Here is a 21,175-nt window from a genome sequence, read left to right on the forward strand (position 1 = left end):
ACTCCAGTTCACTGCATTCTGGGAAGTATCACTAGGGCCAGGGTTGTCATAGCAACAGCTGACTGTGATAACTGATTTACATCAGACTACACTAACATTATTACAAAGAAGGGTCACAGGAGAACTGTCATGAAAGCATACTGTGTTTCCAGAACCTCGCACTGAACTCCTTTTTTTTGTACTGTATAAGTTACATGATTTCTTTTAAAAGGGTAATTGTTTGCTACTTTCCTCAAAAAGGGTTACATGAAAATAAGAAAATTACACCTCCTTTTCATATATATTGTTTATATGCTTCTTACAAACTGGGGCTATAGCTTTTTTAATATTTACATGAAAAAAACCAGGAAATTATAGAAGTGTGTCTATTCACTCGTTACATAATTTAAAAGAATTATTATTTAGAAGTTTCAGTGAAACTGAAGTTTTGTTCATGAATATAGTTTACTTTCAAAACATTGGTCAACATGACAGTGGTAAAATAAGGAACATCACAGACAATGACGATAAAACATACATTGAAGACAAAACATTTGCAAGTGCCTTATTTAAACAGTACATATATAAAATATTTTCAATTTAAAAACTAAGAACATTCACAAATTTTGTTTAACATTAATTAAGTTTGCTTTTATTAATAAACTAAACCATAAAATCAGGAAATAATTAAAAGGTTACAAGAAACACTTGTTAAGAAATGCCAGAATGAATGTTGCCCATGCAACTTTAATTCAGCCCTCTTCTAAGTATGCATTATGATAATGTATTTAAAGATTTTTTTTTTTTAAATACACACAAGACCCCTAGTTCATTCAGCGTACAGGATGGATCTACTCTGAGGATCATTCAGAGATTTGGAGTGAAGGAGTATGTTGTTTGTAGGATCCCTGCCTCTTTTGCTGCAGAAGGTGGAAGGTTTGTAGTGAATGAGGCAGGAGACTGCAGAAAGAGAAAGAACAGCCTCATGATTAAGGCAGTTAAATGCTGCTCTGGAGACTTGGATTCTATACCTGCTCCAGCTATTGAGTTCTTACGTGATGCTGGACAAACCACTTACACCAAAATTTTCATATAGATAGTCACTTCTGTGTGTAATTAAAAACTATATCAGAATGCATACACACAAGGTGGGAAATTAAGGTTGCATGGGCAATGTTCATTCAGGCATTTCCGAACTTCAGAGTGCTCATTTTTGCATCCTTTTAGTCCTTAACTTTGTATTTCCTAATTTATTATTTAGTTTATTGCTAAGAGCAACCTTAACTAAGTATTTTGTTTGTGAGACAAGGTGGATGAGGTACTATCTTATTGGACCAACTTCTGTTGGTGAAAGAGACAAGCTTTCAAGCTTACACAGTGCTCTTCTTCGGGTCCAGGAAAAGTATTTAGAGTGTCACAGCTAAATACAAGGTGGAACACACTGTTAAGTATACAGGTTTAACACATGTTGCAAGAAACCACTCAAAGTGAAGTGGGCTGTTAACACCTCTGCAATCATAGATTAACAGTGGGTTAATGGGTTGCAGATGGTTATAATGGGCCATAATATCCAGTGTCTTTACTGAGTTTATGATTTTTAGTGTCTATAAAAGTTTTTTTTCCCCCTTATTCTAGTATAACTTAAAAAAAAAGTCTACAGGCTTACAACCTTAGGTGCAACAGGGAAATGGAGGAATAAAGGCAGCAAGAATATGAGAGTAACCCTTTGAACAAAAGTGCTTAAGCACTCCATAAGGAACTCCTATCCAAGGCTCCTGAACTACAGAGATGAGACCCTGAGATAGAATTTCAAGGGAAGATACTGTAGAATGGGCAAAAGTAGAGGCTCCTCAGTCATTCACAAAAAACACAGTGAGGACCTTTGTTGGAAAAGTTCAGGAGGGAAGAGGAATTTGCTGCAGATCAAATTTCATCTTAGTTTGATTTTATGTTAGTTTCTAATGGTCAAAAACTTTATAATGGTAAATACTAATAATCTTGACTAAAGCAAGAAGAAAAACTCTGCTCTCATATTTATGAACTATTTCTGTCCTTTGGAATCTAAAGATTAGGATGCTGAGATTTTTTTACACACACTAACTGGGGGGCAGGACAATGCACTCAGATTTCAGTTTAAGTCACTGGGGCCAAAGAGTGAGGAACGAAAGAGTTTGGTTGAAAGGGAGGAGAAACATGTCACTTGGTGGGCAACCTTTCCTTCCCTATATTGTGTGTGCTCTTTGACACTTCCCTCTGCACAATATACATTCATGGTGAGAAATTCAAGCCCATCTGTTCCTAGTGGGCTCATGTGCCTCCTCCACTGCCAACTGCTTCCTACTGAATCTTAGTGCTCCACCATGCTATGAATTATGGAATATTCTAGACTGCACCCTGTCATCTATATCACAGTACCATAATGAGAATCAGTGAAAGGGACTTGTTGTTTACGGCTTCAGGCCCAGCATTGGCACAACGAGCTAGAATTTATCATCATCTAAGTCACGGGTGACAAAGAGTTACAGAAAGGCAGGGAAAGAGTGAATAAGAGGTACATTGCTAAGAGGGCATCGTGACCAGATGTCTATCTGCCATGTTCTATTTAAATTTGAACCAATCTACAGTTTCAGTAGGTTTACCCAGGACTAACTTTCTAAGCCAAGATAATATTGGTAAATCACTATATCTGATCGACTTGATGCATAAGTAAATGTGTTACAACTACAAGGCTTTTATAGACAAGTTTAAATTATCGATTTATTCAAATATTTTTTGTGCTATTTGGAAAATAATTTTGGGTGGAACTTTTTAAGCCTCTATACAAGTTCATGCAAGGAAGAAAGGAAATACATATACAAAATAATTTATAGATGTATTCTTTCCACTAAGGTTACTATGTCCAGATTTAGTAATTAATGCTAAGAGCTTAAAAACCCAGTTGTCTCCAGGTCTGCTCTGCCTAACAAAACAGATACATGCTGTACTGTAAACATATAAGACAACTCCATGAAAACAATCCTCTGGCACTTGCTACTAGCAAAACTTTTTGGCCAAAGAGTTATATCTTTTCCTTCAAACATCTATTTTTAAAAAGTAAAAAGGTCAAGTGAAAGCATCTGGAAGGGTGGCTGTGAATATGATACAACTCCCACAACTAAAATCCCACACAAGAAGCTATGCAAAACATTTTACAGCCCATGTAACTACACAAATGTAATAGAACTTAATGTTATGCTTTCATTAATTTTCCATGCTTTCTTCATGTATTTGTCTTGCAGCTTGCCTCCATGTGTTTCTTATAAACACATTGCATAAATCAGTGACTTTGTCCATTTTCAGAAACAATCACTTTGAAAATTTAAAACACAACCTACAAAATCTAACTACTTTTCTTCCTAACATGTAGCGCACCTGTCTGTTTCTGTGACTATTTAAAATGTATGCATTATGTGTTTAATAATTATATCCCAGGATAATTGCGTAGATTTTTGAAAAATTCTGGTCTAAAATTCATCATCTACACACACAATATGTAAAAAACAGACTGTGCAGTTATATTTACCTGAACCACCCCCATACAAGAATCCAAAAATATTGATCCTTTTGGCTCTTTAGATATTTTCTCATCTTTGTAGAAATTGAGATTATATGATCCATCACCAAGTTGGAGTAAGTGGAAAAATCTTCTCTTAAATGACTAGTTAAAAAAAAAACCAACACGTTAACAGCAGTACTATTAATTTCATATTTCAAAATTCATACACTTAAAATCCGTACCATACGCCTCACTTAACATCCTAGTTATGTTCGTGAAAAATACAACTTTAAGCAAAACAATGTTAAGCAAATCCAAGCTCCCTATAAGAATTAATGTAAGGGGGGTCGGGAGGGCGCTAGGTTCCAGGGAAATTTTTTTCGCCAGACGAAAGACATTATGAATACATATACGGTATAGGTTTTAAATAATTTTAAACAAACAATATTGTACTCACCAATGATGATTGTGAAGCTCGGTTGAGGCAGGGGCGTAGCAGGGTGTGGGCGTGAGGGCTTGCCCCACTCCGCCCACCCAAGGCTCCTGAGGGGGGGGCGGGGTGAGGGCACGGGGGCTTGGCCATTCCACCCACCTGGCAATCCAACTGGGGAGCAGGGTTCCTGCCCGCTCCCCAGAAGGAGCCCCGGGCAGGTGGAACAGGGCAAGTCCCTGCGCCCCAATGCAGAAGCCCTGGGTGGGTGGAATGGGGCAAGCCCCCACACCCCATCTCACTCCGCGCAGGAGCGCCACGTGGATGAAATGGGGTAAACCCTCGCGTGCCCACTCCGCTCCCCTGCTGCAACACCTGGCGGGCAGCGCGGGGGGAGCCAAACAATGTTGTAAGGCAGGGATTGGCAACCTTTGCATGTGGCCCATCAGGGTAATCCCCTTGCGGACCACAAGACGTTTTGTTTACATTGACTGTCCGTCTGCACAGCCCCCCATAGCTCCCACTGGCCACAGTTCACCTTTCCCGGCCAATGAGAGCTGCGGGAAGCCAGGGGCCAGAGGGCCGTGCCTGGTGACAGTTAACAAAACGTCTCGCAGCCTGCCAGCAAATTACCCTAATGGGCCGTGTGCCGAAGGCTGCTGACCCCTGTTATAAGGGAACATTGCAGGACTTTAAAGGAGTATGTTCTCTAATAGGTCAGCGTCCATAAATGAAACAACGTTAACTGAGAGGATGTTAAGTGAGGAGTTATTGTACTTGTTTTAATTATGTAATATACCATCAGTACACATACCTTAAAGACAGAATTTTTTTTCTGTTAAACCTATATAAATATTACAATAAAATTACATCCATTTAATTTTCCAACAGGGGAAAGTTTCGTTATACTGAAAAAATAGGGATGGGAGGGAGCAATTTATGAATGGTATCATGATATTGGTTGTAAGTTTAAAGACATTTTTAAATCAGACCCAGCACTTAAAAACTAAACACGTATAAAACATACATTATATAAATAATAATATGAATGACAATGGATTTTAAGGTTATATTCTGAAGTTACTATAGAAAGTGCATCATGGAGTTCTGAAAGTGACTGTAAAAATGACACCTACTTTCTTAGGAGACCTACTTTAAGAGTGCATGTCTTCAGGAGTCTTCTCTGCTTAATTTTATATTTTGCTACTATAAGGTAAGCAGAAGCTTCCCCTTCTTCACCCTATGTTCTTTTTAACAAAAGGAAAGTATACACATCTACTTTTCAGAGAAGAATCATACTGAAATAGTAAATATCTATAAACAGTCATCTTTTAGTGTGGCACAGGATGTTAGTAAACTTACCCTCATAGTTACACTGATTGCACTATTCATATTGCCTTTGTACAGCCATCCTTGTTTAGTTATCCCACCCTTCTGAGATCCTAGAGATGCTGCATCCTAAAACAAAATTGCACAAACTGAAACTGCTTTCCATCAACAGTTGTTGTTATAGGTTATCGTAACACTTTATGAACTTTCATATACTTTTTACAATTGAACTTACAATTAGGGTAAATCTGTAGCCCAATTATCACAACAATCTTCAAAACTCCATTTTAGGATTTTATACTGTTGCCCATTACCATTGTATCTAAGCACCTTTCACATAAAATCCATTAGCAATAGTTAAGTCCTTAGTGCATTTCATGAATCCTGATTGTTTTCTATTTGCAGGGTATAGAAACTTTGCTTGGGTAGGGTTGTTTTTTTTTTTTAATTTTAGTTTCAGGTCTAATTTGTTGTTGTTTTGGGAGGAGGGAGTGTATGTCAGTGTTGTGGAATGTCATTCTTGTTATGGTGGAAAGGTTTTGTCAAAGAGGAAGGTTTTGCAGCATTTCCTAAAGATGGTCACACCACAGATTCATTTATTTCCTCTGGAAATTCATGCCACAGGTGGATCCCCTCCACCATAAATGATTTGTCCCCAGCTTTCACACACTTTGGAACAATGAATATTGAAAGTCCATGAGACAGGAGCATAGGATTCAAGGATTCATGGATGAAAATACGTTGTAAATGTAAATAGGGCTTGACCCATTAATTGCTTGGAAGATTATGACCCAGGACTTAAATGAATACCAGAAGGAGCATGGGCCTGATTTGTTTTCACATAGCACAAACTGGGGGGGGAGGGGAAGAGGGAATTGGAGATATACCTATCTCCTAGAACTGGAAGGGACCTCGAAAGGTCATCAAGTCCAGCCCCCTGCCTTCACTAGCAGGACCAAGCACTGATTTTTGCCCCAGATCCCTAAGTGGCCCCCTCAAGGATTGAACTCACAACCCTGGGTTTAGCAGGCCAATGCTCAAACCACTGAGCTATCCCTCCCTCACCAAGATGCATGTGAGAATGCCTGGAAAATTCTTCAGATATACAAAGCTTTAGGGACTGCAAACTTGAGTGTCGCAGATGACATCAGTTGTCCCAGTGTAACACAAGAGATGAGGTACCTCAGATAAAAAGAACCCAAGCTATCAAGGGCTTTTGGGTTTAAAACCAAAACCTTGAATTGCACCCAAAAATTAATTTTAAACCAGAACATTCTAAGGAGCACAAATGTAACAAGCACCAAACAAGAAGCACTGTTAAATAAAGTCACTGCTAGCTGAAGCTTGAATGATCTTAAAGGGTTGCATCACATATTAAGTTGAGATAACCCATTCTGGTAGGACAAAAGAATGAATGAATGGGGACTAGAAAGAGTAGTTTCAGCCCTCTAGAATGGCACAGAGAGGAGGAAAATACTCTTTGTAACATATTTGGATATCAAGAAGTAAGCCAGCTATCAAGTGGGCATGTGTAGCGAGGCGGCCTGGCTCCCAGCCGCACCTGAGACGGTCGAGCCAGAATGGACGCCGAAGTGGGCGGAGCCACCGCCACCTGTTCCCGGCCCCGGAAGTCAAGGGGCGGGACAGGAAGTATAAATGCCCAGCGCCAGCGCTCAGTTGACCGCTGGCCACCGGAGAAGCCAGACGCTGGTGCCCGAGCTCCCGCTGGGCCGAGCCTGCCCCGTGCTCGCTACCCTGAGGAGGACTGGCCGGGCCTTCCCCGCGCCCGGTATCTTGAGGAGCTGCCTGAGCTTCCCCGCACCCGGTACCCAGAGGAGCTGCCTGAGCTTCCCCTTGCCCAGTAAGCAGCCCGGCTTACCCAGCGCTCCGTACCCTGAGGAGCTCATGGTGTGGGACACTGCGGAAGACGCTGGGGATACACAGGTACCAATGGAGGGGGAGATTGGAAGTGGCCCGGGGGTAGCCGACCCTAGTCTGGCTGCAGCAGACCCCGAGCCAATGTCAGTGTGTTGCGGCCAGGATCCCCACTGACACAGCAGCAGACTGACTGCCGCTGTTAGGGCCCGGGCTGGGACGCAGTGGAGTGGGTGGGCCTGCGTCCCCCCTGCCACCCTCACTCACGGGTGGCAGTCTCCCCCTCACCCCAACGCTCAGGCGTAGGAGCCTGGACTTACCTCAGTGTCTGCTCAGCCCCTGCCTAAGGGCCTGAGCCCTGAACTGCTTGCTGCCCCGCCCTGCCCAAGGGCCTGGGCTTCTGTATTGACTGTTTGCTCAGCCCCTGCCTAAGGGTCTGAACCCTGAACGGTAGGGTCTGGCCTGAGCCCTAAATTAAGGCAGGGTGGTAAAGTATTGACTGTTTGCTCAGCCCCTGCCTGAGAACTGGAACTCTGCTTGAAAGTAGTTTGCTGCCCCGCCCTGACTGAGGGCCGGGGGTTAGATATTGAACTGATTATTTGCTCGGCCCCTACCTGAGGGTCTGAGCCTGAAACTGTAGGGCTGTCGCCCGCCCTGAGTTAGGGCCCGGGCTAATTAGATTGTTTGTTCGCTCGGCCCCGGCCTGCGGGCCTAAGCCCTACCTTACCGTTGGCGCCCTGCCCGGAGCTAGGGCCCGGGCTAAAGAGACTGATTTCCGGCTCAGCCCGACTGAGGGCCTGAGCCCCCCCTGACTGTTCTTTGCCCTCTGACTACACCGCCGATAGCAGACACGTGTAGCGAGGCGGCCTGGCTCCCAGCCGCACCTGAGAGGGTCAAGCCCCAACACCGGACGCTTACAGCATGGGATGGAAGTTTGTATATCTACAGGGGACCGTTTCAAATTAACATGGTTTAGTACCAGGGACAAAAACAGAATAATTATTATTCTTTTAAAAGCTTCATTAATGTGCATATTTATTCGGGCTAGCAGCAGCCTATACATGTGTGCCAGGAGCCACAAAAATGTGCACAGAGGGCTGCACAATTAAATCTTAAATCTTTATTAGACGAAGGTTTCTAACCATTAGAGGAGTGAAGTTCTGGAACAGCCTTCCAAGGAGAGTAGTGGGGGCAAAAGACATATCTGGCTTTAAGATTAAGCTTGATAAGTTTATGGAAGGGATGGTATGATGGGATAGCCTAATTTTGGCAATTAATTTTGGCAATTGATCTTTGATTATCAGCACGTAAGTATGCCCAGTGATCTGTGATGGGATGTTAGATGGGATGGGATCTGAGTTACTGCAGAGAATTCTTTCCTGGGTGCTGGCAGGTGAGTCTTGCCCACATGCTCAGGGTTTAACTGATCGCCATATTTGGGGTCGGGAAGGAATTTTCCTCCAGGGCAGATTGGCAGAGGCCCTGGAGGTTTTTCGCCTTCCTCTACAGCATGGGGCATGGGTCACTTGCTGGAGAATTCTCTGCAGCTTGAGGTCTTCAAACCACAATTTGAAGACTTCAATAACTCAGACATAGGTTAGGGGTTTGTTATAGAAGTCGATGGGTAAGATTCTGTGGCCTGCTTTGTGCAGGAGGTCAGACTAGATGATCATAATGGTCCCTTCTGACCTTAAAGTTTATGAGTCTATAAATGCCAGTTAGCATGGTTTTATGGTGGTGGTAGTCCAACAGTCCCACAAAGGACTACTGTTCTCTGTGGGTAGGCCTCAATTCTTTCCTTGTCTCACTGAGGAGCCTGCTTGCTCCTGGTCAGGCCCCTAGTCCCAGTCACCACTAGCCTGTTGGGTCATAGGAGACTTACCATCAAATGTTAACATTCAGTAGCTCGACTCAAAATCTGGTAATTCCCTGTCCACTGCTTTGAAAAGTACTTGGGTATCTCAGCACTAGTATGTTATAAATACCTCAGTAAGTCATCTGGGGAACACTGTTTCCAACTACAAGCTCCCTCTTTTCTCTGGCACAAATTAAAAGAGAAGGGGTATCTAAGGGCTTGTCTACATTTGAAATGATACAGCAGTGTAGCTGCATCACTGTAGCACTTCAGTGGAGACACTACATATGCCAACGGGAGGGATTCTCCCATCAGCAGAGGTAATCCATCTCCCTGAGATTCAGAATTCTTCCACCAACCTACCACTGTCTACACCAGGGGCTAGGTCAGTTTAACTACAGCACTCAGGGGTGTGGATTTTTCACACCCATGAGCAACTTAGGTGAGTTGACCTAACTTTTCAGTGTAGACCAGGCCTAAATTCTGACCTAAAACAACTTTGTTTTTCTAGTTCCAGACCTCTGTTGAGCTGAGTTTGCCAATTCTGCTGAACTGTGAATATCTTTCTGGTAGAAACGGAATTATTGCGTTCACCTAGTCCATCATTTGAAAGTTTGAACTCAAGTCTCCAGAGGAGAAAAGCCAATGAACTTTTACACTGCTCCATCTGTTAATTCAAAGGAAGGCAAAGTCCCTGGCCAACAGCACAATGCTTTTGCATTGAAAATTCACTTCCTGTTTCCTACAGATTATAGGCTCATTTCCCCATTTGTATTGTTGTTGCATGCTAGGTTTATGTTTTCAATGATTTTTCCACAATAAGATCCAAAGCCTACTCCTGAACAGATTACTGTTCCAACAATCACCTACACACTAACTTCATTCCTCACTCTCAGGCTGATTTTAAAATTCACCTACATCAAACAGCATTTGCCATCTGTTGGCCCAATTGCTTGAATTATCCAAATCCTTTTATTACCACAACATGTGAATTTTTTTTCCAAATTTGATGACACTGATACTTATTTGCTCTTCGTTCAATTTTTCCATTATCTGCAAACTTAATAATTTTGTTTTATACATCCCCTGTAAAATGATTTTTAGATACAAAGCAACTTTTTTTTTTTTACCCACAAAAAAGCCTGACAGTCCAAAAGAAGAAAAACCTCTTGCTCTATTTGGTCAGTTTTATCCACCAAGTTGTGTATCATTTGGCACTTTTTTTAAGTGCCCATTGAAGCCATTTTTTCTGGATTTCTTTTCCTATTACTATTGTTTGTAGAGGCATTTATGTATAAATAGACATCTTTTATAGTGACTGCCATTCCAATATTTGAGTTCTGGTATTTTTCCTTCACCTGTTTAACTTTAGTAGGAAATACTGTAACAACTGCAGCAAAGTTTATTTTTTCTTATTCACACTAGGCTCCTTCGCCACCTGATTCATTTAATGGTATCTAAACAGCTTTTGTGGTGATGAGCTGTGATATCAGAAATGCTAGACTTCAGAAATAATAATATTTAGGACTTATCTCATCTCAAAGAATTCTAAAAAATATTCCCATTTTACAGATGGGAAAACTTGAGCACAGTTAACTGACGTGACTTGCCCTAGGTCATGAAGCACATCAGTGCTGAAGCAGGAATGGACTTCAAATCTTCTCATCCAGTGTCCTATCTACTGAACCATTATGCTTGGATTATTGCACCACTGAGTCAATCAAAGACTGGTTATATTTTACACACATAATTAGTGATTATGAGTATTTTGGAGATTAAAAAACACTATGTAAGTAGTGAGCATTACTATCAGCATTACTTATATAAGAAATACAAAATTGAGTTAGCTTACTTGAAGGCTTTCGCAGTAATATAAGGGATTTGAAATATTTGTGAGATAAGAAGGCATCAGCCTCAACATTCAATCCTTTGTTCTAAAATATACCACGGTAAAAACTATGTAGTGCAAACAGTCAACAGAAAGAGTTTGTTGTTTGAAAAACATATTTTCAAGTTTGAAACCTTTAAACCAGTTGGCAGTACTGAAATCACTGTTCTCAGGAAGTAGAGTATTGGAAGAAAAATAAGTAAAAAGGTTTCAGCCACTTTTGATTAGTTCCTGCTTTCTCTGACATTCTCAGAACTGGTCTACATACAGACTTACAGCAAAATAACTAAATATTTTTAATCTTTGTTTTGTTTTGTTTCATTACGTGTGTGTGTGTGTGTGTGTGTGTGTGTGTGTGTGTGTGTGTGTGTGTGTGTGTGTGTGTGTGTGTGTGTGTGTGTGTGTGTGTGTGTGTGTGTGTGTGTGTGTGTACATTCTTATTTTGGAATAAAACTTTTCTATTCCCACTTTGCTTCAGTTGTAAGTTAAACTGAAATGGAACATTTATTCCAAAATGAGTGTTCACACACACAATTGCATGAATGCAAATGTGAATTAAGAACAGTTTAGTTATTTTGGTGCAAGTTTGTGTGTAAACCAGCCCTCACTAGTTATAATGCCCTCACCTCCAACATAAACCCATTCTCTCTGCTATCAGAATTTCTCCTCCATACGTATGACAGACATTGGGAACACAAGACTAGTTAAAAACCAGCATCCAGTGCACTTATAGATTTCCCACTTCCAAACCTTTTTAATGTCTAAAGTGACTATTCAATTAAATCTGTTTTTACTCGATATAAACATTTAAGAGAGACTATTTCTAATGAAATAATCTTACAGAATAGAAAGAAATAGATTATTATCTGCTCACCTCATCTTTATCTGCTTCTTCATCAACTTCATATACATGAACTGGAAGTTTCTCTGATTTGGTCCCTTTACTAAAGAAGAAAGAAAAATTCTTAATACTCAGATATTTTGTGATCACTTACATGATCATTCAGTATCTAATCTTTTACAATTATTCTGAAAGGAAAATATAAATCACACTATTAATAGGCAGTAATACGTGGTCCTTGGTGGAACAGAATTCACCTAAGCCATTTTCCACAGTTGCATCTTCTGCCCTCTGCACAGACTTCTTATTGGCCAGAGGAGAGCTGCCTTAGAATGAGTACGTGCTCTCCTCCTGCACCACCATAATTTTCCCTTCTATTCCCCTCTGTGCTGGGAACAGGATTTAGGACAAACAGTCAGTCCTTAACTTTGAGATACTGTATTTGCATTTAATTTCTGAACATATGTTATACTGATTAGTCATTGAGTTTTTAATTTGGGTCAAGCAAGAACCACATTTGAGTTTCCACAAGTTCCATTATGTTGTGTTGCAACGTTGGGGGCAGTCAGTCTTTAGTGGGTGGGGGTAGAGTATATTTATTCAGTTGTTAGGGTCAAGACTGCAGGTGGGGAGGAGCATATTGTGACAGATATGCACGCAGTACTTTTAGGGACCATACTGTATTAAGTTTATGAATGTTTTATGTACCATTGTGGGCTAGGGACTGTATATGACTCAATAAGGGGAGGGTTACCACAGCTCCTCCAGGAACTAAAATCACTGGGGGGTGATTACTGCAGTTCCCAAGATTGTGAACAGCACTAGGGAAGTACCAGTCCCCAGGGTGGTTTGCATATACTGGTTTAAAGCAATCCCAGAGGAGAGGCAAGAGACAAAGAATGAACTTCAGTTATAATGACTGAGTTTAAACAGACTTAGGGATTTAAGCAGACTGGCTTGTGGGCGCATCACAGTGAACTGTGCGGGAGGAACTGCAGCCAAAAACTCCAGTCTGGAGAGAAAGGACAGGTCCTTGCCCAGAGAGAGGTGAAGGCTAAAGGCTTGAAACCTGAACAGCATTCCTACAGCAGACAATGGAGGGGGGTCAAAGGTGCAGTTACCCCCAAACTGGAACATATTTTCCAGAATAGTGAGATTCCATGTGTAACTGGGACTAAGACTGCTGGAGACTGCCCAAGTCTGTCTCAGTGACAGCTCGAACACTCTCTGAGGGTCACAGAATCATAGAATATCAGGGTTGGAAGGGACCTCAGGGGGTCATCTAGTCCAACCCTCTGCTCAAAGCAGGACCAATTCCAAATTCCACAGTTTGGTGCAAACCACATGTCCAAGGTTCGGTGGGTCGCATGGTTTCTCCAGCTGGGCAGAAGATTTGACCTGGGGATCTGCCAATCCGGAGAACAGAATGATGGCCAGGCCAAGCAGCTACAGCCACCCTTTGCTGCCAAGATTAAATTCATTCTCATTCTTCATTTATTTAATTAAAAAATAATAATATAATGTTTTAGCCATTGCACCATAAGCTATCGGGTTGAGTTGGCTTTTTGGGAATCCCCAAGGGAAACCAGGCAAGAAACATTCAACAATTTTCATACAGAAGCACTTAATTAAAAAGACTGAATAAATTATCTGTCATTTGACAATTCAGTTTGTTACAGTAAAAATAAAAGTCCTGAACACAGATTTAAAAGGTTGGAGGCTTTCAAACTGAAATTATCAATCAATATAAACATTAGAGATTAAAAAGACCAATGATTTATCAAATATTGTGAAGGTGATTATACTGATCACATTTAATTAATTTGAGATCAAGTATTTGGCAACATCTGAAAAATGACAATGCTAGAAGGAAAAGTTATGGGAAGAGAACTAAAAAAGGCAACAGAAAAGCTACCTAGGTACATGAAGTAGTGGTTGAAGCCATACAAGTAGAAAAAAAACATGATGAATAAAGTGAATTTGCAGTACAAAAGGGACCTAGGGCTGGGGAGGAGAAGGATAATTCAGATACATCATCATCTGTCCAGAGGCATTAATTTTTAAATTATTTCCTACATTAAAAAAGGACACAGAATTTCTAGCTCAATTTTGAATTGAAGTTCTTTTCTCCTTAAAAAAATTTTTTTAAAAAGGTAACCCTTGCATTTTCAAAGAAAACATTCAAAATTTGAGCCAATTTAGTACTTAGCGAAACACCTAGTAGACCCTTCTTGCCAACAAATTGAAAAGCATCTTCTAGGGAACTGAATCCCTTTATTCACCTCAGCATGTTAACTCTGAGGTCTAAGAGCAAAATTTTAACTGTAAAAATATTCAGCAATTTCACTGATAATTTTAGAGGGAATATTCGGCTCACATGCTTTTGCACTGTTTTCATCTGCAGCAATAGATAGTGGGACAAAGTTGGGAAAGGGAAAAGGTGGCAGTTGGTTGATGTCAAGGGTTGCAGAGGTAGAAGAACTAGCAATTCAAGCCACACAAAATATAAAAATAAAACGTTTAAGCCACATCCACCTGTGCCCAAAATATGAAAGGAAGGAAGATCCTTTCACCAATGCCAACAGTAACCCTCGGGCGACAAAAACCTGAATCACCTCCTATATCTTTCCATTTGCCAAAAGCTTCCCTCTGACAACTTATACAGCTTAGTTGTGGTGTTGTCAATACAAAAAAATTCTGTGGCATATTGAAAATACTGGGTCAACAAAAAAAAGTATATAACAAAAGAAATATTGTACAAGTTGTATTATTCATTTTCATAGTTATTTCAATAAAAAACCTTCATTTTCGTCTATTTGAAGTGACATGTTTCTCTAATAATTCAGCACCGGACGACTTCAGAAAAGGAGATACTTGCTGCAGAATTTAGGTCCAGTAGTTGACATAGGCACATGGCCTCATCATTTACCTCCTTTTAAATGGTTCAGGACCTGTGAGGCATGCAACATCTGTGAGGCTCTCCACAGGCAATTTCATGAAGAGGAATTGATCTCTTTACTTTAAACTTACATCTTATAAAATATGAGTGCCCACCACAAAGATGGAAAAAGACAAATCCTAGTGTCAGAAAAGCAATGCCTGTCTTTCATTAATACTCCTTTCCATGCAGACTTCAAACATCTTTTGTCTGTTTTTTTAAGTACTGTGTATTCTTACACTGCTCTATAAATATAAAATAATTGCATTCATTCTCTCTGTTAAAATCCTGTGTGTGTGTGTATGTAAAGGTTCTGTGCCAAACTTGTGGAAAGTTGTTGAAGCTGCCATCAATGCTGAAAAGACTGTATATTGGCATAGCAACATAAAACAACTCTTACCATATTTTAATTATCAGTTTTATTTTTACATTATCAATAATCCAAGTTCTTCTTCTGGTTATCCCACAATTACCAAGGCAGCTTTATTATGATAGTTTTTCAGATATCAATTCAACAGCTTTTATATCTTCAAAAGGCTAAGAAAAATTAACCAATATGAATTCTACCCTGAAAACCTCAGGGTACAGTACAGAGTATTAACACTGGTAGGCTAGATCTGAGGTTCTATATTACATGAAATGACTTTTTTATGACCCAATATGTCATAAAAAATATATATATAAAGTTCTTCTGCATCTTCAAAATCTAACAGTATCAGATAATTTACTCACTTTGGAAGCTGTCGAAACTCTCCTGAGTAGTCTTCATATTTATAATTAACAACATGCCAGTCTGAGTTGTAGGTTTTGATGCACTATTTCAATGGAAACAAATGTCACAATACATCAAATTAAGTAAGTTTAGCTGAAAGCACTCCCTAAATACATGTAACGGCTCTCTTACATTATAGTTGTTTGTGAACTTTTATAGTTACCTGGAAAGCATTGCAAGTTCAAATGCATTATAAATGTTTATTCTGTGAATGTCACATTTTGTTTCTTTTGTTAAACACCTTACCAGCATGGTGAATGTTCAGATTCAGAAGCTGAACAAGTGTGTTTATGTCAAATGAACTAGTTGTTGGAAACAAATGCTAAAAGCATAAGGAATTTATAAATTCAGAAAATGATAGACTAGTCATCTGAAATAAAAACATCACCTCCTAGTTCCTGAGAAGCAAAGAAGCTAAATGTATGTGGAAACAATATGATAAAATGACTGGAGTATATTTATCCTAAAAATATAGATGTACTATCAAAATAGCAGGATCAACTTAGTACTTTCTATCCTGGAAGAACTAAAATCTAAAGTTATGACTGTAAGTATTCAATTTTATATTTTTAGCCCAACTATAAGAATGTTTTGAATCTAAACTGCATGCTTGCAGCTGTTGAAAAGCAATTATGTCATTCTGTTCTGGACTAGATCACAGGAAGTATCATTTTACTCCACCCATGTTGCTGTAACTAACAGACAAATTTATCTTGGCTTTAGCAGAAGTAGCATAAAAAACATTCAAGTATCTTGCAAGAGACAATATTATACAATACTTGACGTTTTTAGACATCATATGAACACACACACAAATACACTCCATCATATTTCCAATGCATTGGTATACATACTTTGTACAAAGTCAATATTTACTAGGCAATAATTTTTAAAGTGTGTATAAATTAGATATTTCATTAAATTCATGATTTAACTCATGCACACCAGCCCCCACTGTCAAATATACTCTACAGTGACATACTCCATACATAAGTCTCATTTGTAAAGCACAGAAGTTATAAATAGCTGACACAGACCCAAAATATTCAGACCTTGGTGACAAAACACAAAGGTTTGTGAGGGCTTGTCTGTGCCCTGAACTTGTTCCTAAAACAGTACAATTACCGCCAATTTTTCTGTGATATAAATACTTGAAAACTGGTCTCACCAGTGGCAAATAAAGTTCCTTCTGGTCAACAAGTGAAAGTCATCAGCAACAAAGTGAAATTAACCAGACTCTGGTCAGCTCCATAGTTCCCGTCCCAATGTTATTCTGAAGCAGCAACACTGACCAGAATCCTGCAATTTTCACTTTGCTGTGGATGGGAAAACTGTGAGGAGCTACACAGTGGTGACACAGAAGGGAGGAAGGTAAAAGCCTCCAACAACCCAAAAGAGCCAGGAGAGGAAACAGAGTAAGAAGTTTCAAACTCCTATTAGCCATACCTGATATGATAGATTGTTCCCATGTAAGATGCTAGGACATCACCCCTCATTTCCAGCAGCTAAGAGAGGGATCACTGCGTTTCTGCCTTTAAACCCACCTGTGGACTCCTCCTGTCTTTTTTAACAACTAGATGCCAATAAGTGGTAAATTTTTTCAGCCCTATTGAAATTTAATCTACGGAAGCAAGTAGACAACTAAACTATTTAGTTAGATGTGCACACCACACACACACACACACACACACAAATAATGTTACCTCAGTTACAAACAAGCTTTGAGCTTCCTTTTCTGCATTTTCAGGAACAGTAGAGCATATATATCGACCCTGACGTTTCAATAATGTTGTCTGTTGATGACAAAAAATAGTCTGAGAACTTCAATCAAATAAAAGACAAGTAAGACGTAGTGAAATCCAGTCCCCGTCACTCTAAATTATATTGACAAAATGAGTTGAAGCACAAGATAAAATTCCCTGAACAATAAAGCACCTTTATACCAATATACCTAAAATGTGCTGAAGCAGTGAAACTGCTAATAACGTTGATATTGAAAGTACTGTCTCTGGGAATCTGACTTAGAACCCATTAAGATGAATGAGGCACTTAATGCCTCAGTCATTTTGTGGGGTTCTGCAAATGCAGATACACATTTACACAAATTTTTTTTTTGAGGATCTCTCAGTAACCATAACAATGAGACAGTGTTTTTTGGGGGGTTTTTTTGGGTTAAATGAAAGCTTAGATTTTGGAGAACAAAAAAGCAGCATGTATCTCCACACGGCATTTCAAGCTGACCTCTGGTTTCAAATCTTGATTTGAATTCTGAAGTGGAATCCAACCAACCACAAGTACCTCTTACGAAAAACAGAGCAAAGACTCTGTAGAGGAATAATATGGCACAGAGAACTGTCTTAAAACCTATAATGAAAAGCAATATTTGATTTTTTATCTATTAACATTAAGTAACTAAATAAGTGTGGATAGGAATTGATTGTTACTGTAATTGTTCAATGGACAATATCATTTGCTTCCCTGAACATGGACTGCATTTCTTTTTCTGTTTGTGGTTTTACTGGATTTGTTTGTTTTGGTTTTAAAAGAAACTGAGAATAATTATAAGCCAAATGGAAAGCCCATTGAAACTGTCCCATTTACTTCTATGGGCTTTGGATCAGTACCACAGTTCCGGAAGAATAGAAGATTATCAGACATATTTTGAATAATTTCTAAGAGAGGTTAAATCTACTGTGTTAATGGTACAGATGGACTGAGGCAACAACTATTACAGCCAAAATTTGGCCTTTGCCAAAAAAAAAAAAAAAGAATGGTTTACAAAACTACCTAAGTATCAGAGGGGTAGCCGTGTTAGTCTGGATCTGTAAAAGCAGCAAAGAGTCCTGTGGCACCTTATAGACTAATAGATGTATTGGTAGGTGCCACAGGACTCTTTGCTGCTTTTACAAAACTACCTAAAACACTTTCTATTTCGGGGATGAGGGGGGAAATATATGTATTTTACATTCACATGGCACTACTGGGCTCACATAGCAATGGTCACACTGGGTCAGACTAATGGTCTACCTAGCCCAGTATCCTGTTTTATGATAGTAGCCTATGTCAGATGCTTCAGAGGGAATTAACAAAACACGGCAATTATCAAGTGATCCATTCCCTGGCATCCAATCCCAGCTTCTGGTAGTCAGAGGTTTAGAGACACCCAGAGCATGCAGTTGAGAGAGAGATAGCTCAGTGGTTTGAGCACTGGCCTGCTAAACCTAGAGTTGTGAGTTCAATCCTTGAGGGGGCCATTTAGGAATCTAGGGCAAAATCAGTACTTGGTCCTGCTAGTGAAGGCAGGGGGCTGGACTCAATGACCTTTCAGGGTCCCTTCCAGCTCTATGAGATAGGTATAACCATCTTGGATAAAAGCCATTGATGGTCATATTCTCCATTAATTTATCTAAATTTTTTTAAGCCTACTTTCAGCTTCACAACATCCCTTGGCAATGAGTTCCACAGGTTGACTGTGTTGTATGATGAAGTATTCCTTATGTTTGTTTTAAGCCTGCTGCCTATTAATTTTATTGGGTGACCCCTGGTTCATGTGTTATGTGAAGGGGTAAACATCACTTTCTTTTTGACCTCCACACCATTCATGATTTTATTGACCTCCATTATAACACCACCACCCTTGGACTGTTAAGCTTAGAAACAAAATGACTAAGTCTTTTAATCTCTCCTCATATGGAAGCTGTTCCATACCTTTAATCGTGTCTGTTGCCTATGTATTTTTTCCAGTTCTAATATATTGTTTTAGATAGCAGGTGATATATGATATGATCTATAAGCCCCACACTGGGAAACCAAGGGTTAAACAGGAAACTCTGGGCTCAAAAGGCCCCACCAAGCCACACCTGCTGGATATGCGCACAAAGCTCAAAAGGCAGCGGCCCAGGCCAGTCATCACAGACAGAGCAAGGGAGCAGTCCTATGCTGTTGGCTCCTGCAGAGAGGCTGCAGGAGCTCCAGTTTGCCTGGAGCTGACCCCACTTTGGCAGACAGATGCCAAAGGCACCAATGAGACCGGGAACAGTAGGCTGCAACTGATGGGGAAGAGCTTCCGGATATCTACTAAGGAGAATCAGGGGCGGCTCTAGCAATTTCGCCACCCCAAGCACGGCGGCACGCTGCGGGGGGTGCTCTGGCGGTTGCCGGTCCCGCGGCTCCAGTGGACCTCCTGCAGACATGCCTGCAGAGGGTCCGCCAGTCCCGCGGCTCCGGCGGACCCTCCGCAGGCACGCCTGTGGGAGGTTCACAGGAGGCGCCTGCCGCCCTCCCGGCGACAGGCAGAGTGCCCCCTGCAGCATGCTGCCCCAAGCACGCGCTTGGCACGCTGCGGTCTGGAGCTAGCCCTGAGGAGAATCCCCATACTTGGTGGTCCATAAGCAGAGTCTGCAGTAACTTTGGAGGAGCAGAGGCTGTGGTAGGAAATAACCCAGGGAGCAGGTTTGGCAGGCGTCCACCTCAGGCTGCATATTTAACTGCCAATCACAAGACCCTGGGTCGGAACCCAGTAGAGCAGGGTGGGTCTGGGTTCCCCTACCACCAGCCCCACAGACTCATCACCGGGTAGCGCAGCTGGGCTCAGACACTGATCCCCTCAACAGGCAACCAGAACTGCATGCAGTATTCAAACTGTGGGAATACCATGGATTTACATTGTGCCATTATGATATTTTCTGTCTTATCATCTATCCCTTTCCTAATGGTTCCTAACATTGCTAGTTTTTTTTTGTTTTTTTTTTGACTGCCACTACACATTGAGGTGTTTTCAGAGAACTATCTACAATGACTCCAAGATCTTTCTTCAGTAGTAAAAGCAAATTTAGATCCCATCATTTTGTTGGTATCGTTGGGATTATATTTCTCAAGGTGCATCATTTTGCACTTATCAACACTGAATTTCATCTGCTATTTTCTTGTCCAGTCACTCAGTTTTGGAAGATCCTTTTGTAATTCTTTACAGTCAGTTCTGGACTTAACTATCCTGAGTAATATTGTATCATCTGAAAACTTTGCCATCTTCCTGTTATCAATGATTTGGAAAAATGGGCTATGTTGAACAACATTGGTCCCAGTACAGATCCTCAGGGGACCCCATTATCCATCTCTTTCCACTGTAAAAACTGATCATTTATTCCTACCCTTTGTTTCCCATCTTTTAAACAGTTACTGATCCATCAGAGGACCTTCACTTTTATCCCATGTCTCTTTTCTTTGCTGAAGAGTCTTTGGTGAGGGACTTTCTCCAAGGCTTTCTGTAAGTCCAAGTATATTAAATGAATTAGATCACCATTGTCCACATGTTTGACGACACCCTCAAGGAAGTCTAATAGATTGGTGAGGCATGATTTCCCTTTACAAAAACCATGTTGACTCTTTCCCAACATATTGTGTTCATCTGTATCTGATCATTCTGTTCTTTACTATAGTTTCATCCAATTTGCCTGGTACTGAACTTCAGTTAACCAGCCTAAAATTGCCAGGATCGTCTCTGGAACCTCTTTTAAAAACTGGCGTTACATTAGCTATCCTCCAGCCATTTGGTACCAAGCCTGATTTAAGCAATAGCTTACATATCACAGTTGTTAGTTCTGCAATATATTTGAGTTCCTTCAGAATATTCTCATTGTCTGGTATTAATGACTTCTTACTCTTCAATTTATCAATTTGTTCCAAAACCTCCTCTACTAACACCTCAATCTGGGACAGTTCCTCTGATCTGTC

General features: G+C 40.4%; 1 protein-coding gene across 14 annotated transcripts in view; it reads right to left on the reverse strand.

Moving 5' to 3' along the window:
• The window catches only part of DOCK9 (dedicator of cytokinesis 9), a 312,141-nt gene that overhangs the window by 183,910 nt on the left and 107,056 nt on the right, over positions 1-21,175 (reverse strand). For all 14 annotated transcript variants that reach the window (XM_039482322.1, XM_039482303.1, XM_039482396.1 and 11 more), the window contains exons 3-7: positions 17,146-17,235; positions 15,403-15,485; positions 11,766-11,835; positions 5,307-5,402; positions 3,542-3,676 (exon numbers count right to left, since the gene is read on the reverse strand). In XM_039482322.1, the coding sequence (XP_039338256.1) occupies positions 3,542-3,676; positions 5,307-5,402; positions 11,766-11,835; positions 15,403-15,485; positions 17,146-17,235 (474 nt within the window). The remainder of the gene's footprint in view (positions 1-3,541; positions 3,677-5,306; positions 5,403-11,765; positions 11,836-15,402; positions 15,486-17,145; positions 17,236-21,175) is intronic.

The sequence above is a fragment of the Mauremys reevesii genome, linkage group 1 (assembly GCF_016161935.1).
Source record: "Mauremys reevesii isolate NIE-2019 linkage group 1, ASM1616193v1, whole genome shotgun sequence".
NCBI lineage: Eukaryota > Metazoa > Chordata > Testudines > Geoemydidae > Mauremys > Mauremys reevesii.